This window comes from Gavialis gangeticus, unplaced genomic scaffold (genome assembly GCF_001723915.1).
Source record: "Gavialis gangeticus isolate Ggan-Ray unplaced genomic scaffold, GavGan_comp1, whole genome shotgun sequence".
Classification (NCBI taxonomy): Eukaryota; Metazoa; Chordata; order Crocodylia; family Gavialidae; genus Gavialis; species Gavialis gangeticus.
This window is the reverse complement of record NW_017729031.1, coordinates 51670691-51677815: the sequence shown is the minus strand read 5'-3', so window position 1 is coordinate 51677815 and position 7125 is coordinate 51670691. Positions and strand designations below refer to the sequence as shown.

At 43.7% G+C, this 7125-nt stretch overlaps 1 protein-coding gene across 2 annotated transcripts in view; it reads right to left on the bottom strand.

Moving 5' to 3' along the window:
* Positions 1–7125, bottom strand: part of CERS6 (ceramide synthase 6) — a 310243-nt gene that overhangs the window by 77212 nt on the left and 225906 nt on the right. For both annotated transcript variants that reach the window (XM_019522753.1, XM_019522754.1), the window contains exons 5-6: positions 6447–6497; positions 5495–5587 (exon numbers count right to left, since the gene is read on the bottom strand). In XM_019522753.1, coding sequence (XP_019378298.1) covers positions 5495–5587; positions 6447–6497 — 144 coding nt within the window. The remainder of the gene's footprint in view (positions 1–5494; positions 5588–6446; positions 6498–7125) is intronic.

The following is a 7125-nucleotide window of genomic DNA, read 5'->3' as shown; positions in this document are numbered from 1 at the left end:
ACCTCCTGCCATATATGTGTGGCCTTGCAGGAGGCACGATTGTGTGGACTGCGCATTAGATCCCATTGCATCTTTACCTGCATGTGTAGAGAGAACCTTAATAAAAAATATTTCTCTCAAAATGCGCTTCTATCATCCTAACCATTAAGCACAAGTCTAGGAATCAGGGGAGATGTACCAAAAAAGAAGTCTCACCTCAGTCCTTGGGAAGACCTTTGAGAAAATTATCAAGGAGCACATCTGCGGGGGCCCAGCAGGGGCGTGACCGCCCCGAGCCACCCAAGACGGCCACAGATCCGGCAGCTCCTGCCTGGTTAACCTTGTTTCCTTTTACGACCAGGTCACAAAGTCCTTGGATGCAGGCATTGAGGTAGATGTCATCTACCTGGACTTCAAGAAGGCCTTTGCCACTGTTTCTCACCCCATTCTCACAAAAAAACTAGGCGACTGAGGCATTGATGCCTGTACAGGCATCTAAAACTCACTAGGGGGGACCAGAAGGGTTTGGGAGAGACCTTGTTTCCCCTAGCGCCCCCTGGCATAACAAGGAATAACGGCCACAAGTTGTTGGAGAGTAGGTTTAGATTAGACATCCGTAAGAACTACTTCACAGTTAGGGCGGCTAGGATCTGGAACCAACTTCCAAGGGAAGTGGTGCTGGCTCCTACCCTGGGGGTCTTTAAGAGGAGGCTTGATGCCTACCTACCTGGGATCATTTGAGCCCAGTTTTTTCTCCTGCCCAGGCAGGGAGTCAGACTTGAAGATCTATAAGGTCCCTTCCGACCCTACTTCTATGATTCTATGATTCTACAGTCAGATGGGTGGCAAATTGGCTAGATGGTCGCACCCAGAGAGTAGTGGTGGATGGGTCGTTTTCGACCTGGAGGGATGTGGCAGTGCAGTTCCCCAGGGCTTGATCCTTGGGCCTGTGCTATTCAATGTCTTTATCAGCGACTTGGAGGTGGGCGTGGAAAGCACGCTGTCCAAATTCGCTGGTGACAAAGATGTGGGGAAGAAGTGGGCACACTGGAGGGGAGGGACAGAATCCAACTAGATCTAGACAGATTACAGAGGTGGGCAGATGGGAATAGAGTGGAATTCAACGCGGACAAATGCAAGGTGCTATATCTAGGAAGAAGGAACCTGCAACATACCTACAGGCTGGGGAACACCCTTCTCAACAATACAGTGGCTGAAAGGGATCTTGGAGTTATCGTTGACTCCAGGACAGACATGAGCCACCAATGTGAGGAAGTGGTCAGTAAGGCTAACCGCACCTTGTCATGCATCTACAGATACATCACAAGCAGGTCCAGGGAGGTGATCCTTCTCCTCTATGCGGTGCTGGTCAGGCTGCTGTAGGAGTAGTGCGTCCAGTTCTGGGCACTGCACTTCAAGAGGGATGTGACTAACCTTGAGAGGGTCCAGAGGAGGGCCACGCATGTGGCCGGGGGGGGCAGCAGGCCAGGCCCTATGAAGATAAACTAAAGGGCCTGAATCTATTCAGCCTCCACAAGAGAAGACTGAGAGGGGATCTCGTGGCTGTCTATAAACTCAATGGTGGGGGGGAGGGAACCAGCAGAAAGTAAGTGAGGCTCTGTTCTCTCAGGCACCACCTGGGATAACAAGGAATAACGGCCACAAATTGATTGAGAGCAGGTTCCGGCTTGATATCAGGAGACATTACTTTATGGTTAGGGCTACCAGGCTCTGGAATGGGCTCCCAAGGGAGGTGGTGCTCTCCCCTACCTTGGGGATCTTCAAGAGGAGGTTGGATAGATATCTGGCTGGGGTATTATGATCCCAGCACTCGTTCCTGCCCAGGGCAGGGGGTTGACTTGATGATCTATTCAGGACCCTTCCGACCCTAGAAACTATGAAACTATATTAACTGTTAAATTCCCGTATCCCTTCTACGTTTCATTGAGTGATGTTGTAACCACGAAGGTATAGGAAATATGTAGGGTAATATGCCATGAAGTTGACAGTGTTCAGTCCTTGATTCTGTGTCCAGACAACTTATGATTTTTTGTTCCTAGGCTCACCTTTTGAAAGTGTTTGATAAACTCATTTGAGCACAAGGATAGTGCGGTCAGAAAGTGAAGGTTTATTTCGTGAAAACTGTTCTTCTACATGTGTTTACGTGTGTCTGTCTTTAAACTTTCACCTGTCATTCTGGTGGGTAGTTTTAATCTGACCCACACAGTGAGGGCATCTGGTACACTGGGGGAGATATACCACATTCTGAGATAAACTGTGTATCCCATACAAACCATAATTTAAACTCTACATAAAACTGCCATCAATCCTGATACAATAAATCTTCCAATTATTATTATTATTTTTAAATGATCAAGTAAATTAGTCAGGAAGTAACACGATATGTTATAAATGCATCTAAATGTAAGTATGCAATAATGCTGCAATTACAATATCTTTCCCCCAATCTCCTGAGAGGTGCACATAGAAAACTATATATATAAAACTAAGTTGTGCCTGGAAGGCTAAACAAATGCTTTGGGACATATTAGATACGATGGTGCATTTGTGCTGTAAAAATCTGAATGATTAGTAACATTGCTTAAGAGGTTTGGTTTGAGTTTTCATATTTGAAAATGGCTAAGTAGTCCTTGGTTCTGCAGCTTACACATACTATTCTTGCTACTTTTTGTTCAACTTCATTGCCATTGTCAGGTCACTCTCCTGTGACATGTTTCTCTACATCTCTGCTCTTGAGAACAATAAAGATGTACTGATTTGAAACTCCTGACTGCACATACAGAAACTGTCAGTAAGTTGGGCACTTGGAGCAAAGAAGTTTATGTAAACCCGTGTCAGTTGTTTATGATGTGCTGTCTAACAAGGATTGGAGATATGTTAATGTCGCTTTTGCTTCCAACTTCTGAAGAGAAGTTCTACAAACCCAGGAATTGGAGTATTCTTGTAAAAGTATCAATGAAACAGATGGAGGAGGGAGGGGCAATGTTCCCTCTAAGGTGTAGTGATCCATGAGTGCCTTGCTTCGGGCCATGAGCGCGCTGCTTCAGTCTGTTCCCGAATTGGTCCCGTCTCTCCCTTTAATATTAAAGAATGCATCCTGCACAGTGTAATATTAGTCTCAGTCTATTTATTATCTTGTTAGATGTTTTTCTTTAAGGGCCCAATTCTGCTTTTAATTTGCATTGTTGTAAATAATAGAAGAAACTAGCTGTAATACCCAAATGCTGCCTTTTAATCATGTCTCTGTGGTCAGGATTAAGGCTTAATTAATACTTAAAACTGGGCAAGCATTTTAGTTCTCTATCTTCAGTTACCAAAGAGCTCACTTTGTTACATGAAATGTGTGTACCTCCCTGTCATGTCTCTTGGACCCACATGCAGGCTGTGCTCTGCCTGCTCCCCACCTCCGTGCCTCGCTGCAGCCTTTGAAAGTGGTACAGTGCCATGGGTGTCCTGCTGCTGGGCAGACATGGCCATCGCTTTCAAAGGCTGCAGAGAGGTGCAGAGGCAGGGCGCAGGCAGAACACGGAAGACCCATGGGGCTGCCAGGTTTTGCCGCAGGAGCTGTGGGGCTTGCAGCGCGGGGATGAAAGCTAAGATTAGGGTAAAGCTGATGGGGCTCAGGGCGAAGCTCGCCCAAAAGGGCTGGGGAGCAGAGCAGTTCCCCGGAGCCAGTGGAGCTCAGCTCTGCCCCAGCCCACCTCTGCCTTGCCTCGGGGAGAAGTGGCTGCCTGCCCCGTGCTGTGGGCCTGGAGGAGGAAGCGGCAGCAATGATGATTACCCACTGATCAGCACCCCAGCCCCTTGTGGGCTGCTCTGGCTGAAGCTGTGCTCTCCCTCCCCACAGGGATACCAGCATGGTGAGGAGTGGAGTGGAGTGGCCCCTGGACAGGCAAGCAGTAAGTGTCCTGCGCTGGCCTTGGTGCGTGGCATTAAAAAGTTACTGTGTGGCAAGATTTTTTACTGTGCGTGGCTGCACATGCACACAGCTTAAGAGGGAACCTTGGGGGGGGAGGGGGATTAATTTATTTTGGACACCATTCATTTCCTTCCCCAGAGTAATACTTCTGCTAGAATTAAATATCCAGTCTAGCAGGGATAAACAAGAGGGCATGGCAGTTTTAATATTAAGTTTTCTAACTTTTGATCAGTTGGCTTTATAACCTAAATAACATTATTTTAATATAGTTTTTGTAAATGTGATTCCCCTTTTCTTTTTAAGAAAAGGGAAAGACCAAATTATAATCTTATGCAACTTTTATTGCATCGCAGTAGTACACCACACTACATGACCATTGCATTTTAGACCAATGTTATAGAACAGAGGTTCCCAACCAGCAGGCCGCAGCTCAGTACTGGGCCACAGTGATTGGTTTCCGGGTTGTGGCATAAGCCCTCCACTTGGCCCCCCGTCTGTCTGCCCAGGCAAGTGGTTTCTGCTGGCAGTGGTGATATGCGGGGTTAAAGCTGGGGGATGGAGCAGTCCCGGGAGGAAAGCAGTCAGTTCTGCCACTCCCATGCCTGTCTGCGACAGAAAAAAGGTTGGGAACCACTGCTATAGAATACCATAGTGGGGCTTTTATTTTATCTATTTTTTTTTTGGTGTTTTGGTTTTTGGGGGCTTTTTAAAGTTATTTTGTTATGTATAATCAATCACTCTGCTATTCTTGCTATCTCTTGAAGGAAGATACAGAATAAGTCACAGTTAGCAGTAGCAAAAGTAATTCACATATGGACAGTCAGCTCTTATATTTCTTCAAGGTTATTGTTTTGTGATTAAAAACCCATCTCCTTTTTGTGATGGGCAAGTTCCCAGACAGTGACCTTTCCAGAAAGATGGACAATTAGCAATGGATTTAACTATACCCTAAACAATTTTTGGAGTCCAAAGTTTAAATATTTTCTGAATTAAAGGAAACAAGTTACATACTATTTCATTTTGTTACGCTTCTTGTATTATAAATATATACACAAAGGCATGTGGTTTTCTCATCTGAAAAGTTAAGATCAAGTGTAATATTAATTTAATAGTATGTACATCTTTATGTATTATCTTATCTTTGTATAAGGATTAATCAAAACTCTCAATGATCTTACCAAGATTATCTAGCAAATTCAAAAACAGCATCTAACAGTCTCATTGGTGTTCTCATTATAATATACCTCATGAGAACACTATGCCTTTTTGCTGTCAAGAAACAGCACAATACCTTTATGATGATTATGTGGTTTTAGCGATTGACTGATTGACATGGATGCCTTTTGTTGATGAATATTCAATTACTGTACCTCGCTGCAAGGAACAGAAAATGACACATTGCAGCACCCAAGAACAGAAAAATGCAAGCAATCAGGCTTCAGTATCACAACAATGAATATCTACAACAGCTTGCAACTGCTTCAAGTACAGAGCATCACTAACAGAGCTACTTCAAGAGTCAATGAAAACATGTGCTTATAGCCCCTGACAAGTTTTTACACTGATTGTTCTTACCTTTCTTTTGATATCAATAAACTGAGAAAACATTAGGGACCAATAGAATGACAATTCGACTATGTAGTAGTAATGAGTATCAGGCGTCAAGGGCTGAAAGAAGAAGATTTAAAACAGTTAGAAAATCCAGTTCATTTTACAAACACCTCAGATCTGCAGAAAAGATGTTTAATCACAGACATCAGTCATGTTGATTGCTGGATGATCATCAGCTATTGGATAAACTTCTGATCTCAGAAAATTATTAGGAGTGTCATTTCCAAACATCCATGGCTCTGTGAAAAAAGTCCCTGTCTCGTATTGCTTACAGTTCTTTATGTCTAAACCTAGGGAATGTTGTAATGCCAACAAGCTATGCCCTAGTCCTTCAGCAACTTAGAAAAAAGATGTGCTGCCCAGTTGTGAACTAACAATCTTAATCTTATAGCACAGTGCAACTTTTAGGGTATGCTTGTGGACCACACATGGTGCTACAGATGGGCCGAGCTCAAAGGGTATAAGCCCTCCCACTGTTTTTGTGTGGCGACAAAGACTTTCCTTTGCTCAGTTAACACAGCATAACTTTTATGTTTTTTACTTCGCTTCTAATGTTAGATATTAAATAAATGCAAGGTTAGACATTCCATAAGAGCACCAAAGTGCACTAACGGGGAGAAGTATAAATTGTAGTGTCCCTCCAAATTTAGAGCTGTAGCACTGCCCTTTGGTGAAGCGATTGGAATGAGACTAAGCACTGCCTGATCCATTGCTTCAGCTTTTGACTTCATTTAGTATCACAGGCTTTTGCCAGTTATATGTGTGTGTTTGCAGGCGTATGTGCATGTGTGACGTTATCAGGGTTTGACTGTATTTATACAAAACAGCTGGGATTTATACTGTGGAATTTACAGAATAAAAAATAACAGTTCACTAAGGTGGTCTATTTATTTCTATGGCACACGAAAATTTGTACCTGATACGGGTATCCAGCCCAGCACTGTCTTGTGTTCCACAGCCAAGGAACCTTAAAAAGAAACAAAGGGATATGTTAGTAGTTGAGAAATGAAATCATCCTGGGCAGTTTAGGTGCAAACGCTTAATATTATGCATGGCCAGATCTTGAGGGCTGTTAAGCACTTGCATCTCCAGTGTCTGACTAGAAATGCTGGGAAGAGATTGCAAGAGCTGGAAGCCTAAGAACTTCTGATCCAATAGCTAATACTGAAACAACTCTCAGATTCAGAGAGATTTTGACTGTCTCATGTAAGATTTTGATGTGCTGTGTTCTGCTAAAAAATATGTTGTAATTCAACATGTTATTTTCTCAGTGGTATACATCAGGGTGGCTTAGATTGTGAACAGGTGTAAACAGCTCTACATAGGCTGTTACCTATTTCATGGAGCAGTAAATCCCAGGCGAAGTGATTACAACCCCCACTTATCCTTTGAAAATCCAGTCTCCTCTATAGAGATCAAAACCCTATTTCACTGGCTTTGGAATTCACCATCCAAAAATAGAGTTTGCCAGTGCAACCACTTAAAGCAGTTTTCTCTGGAGACAAAACTTGCTGTGGTGCATAAAATACCCCCTCCCCCCGAACCTTCCATTCCAAAAAGGCAATCTCAAGTAGCCTGAAAGATGTGGAAGGGAG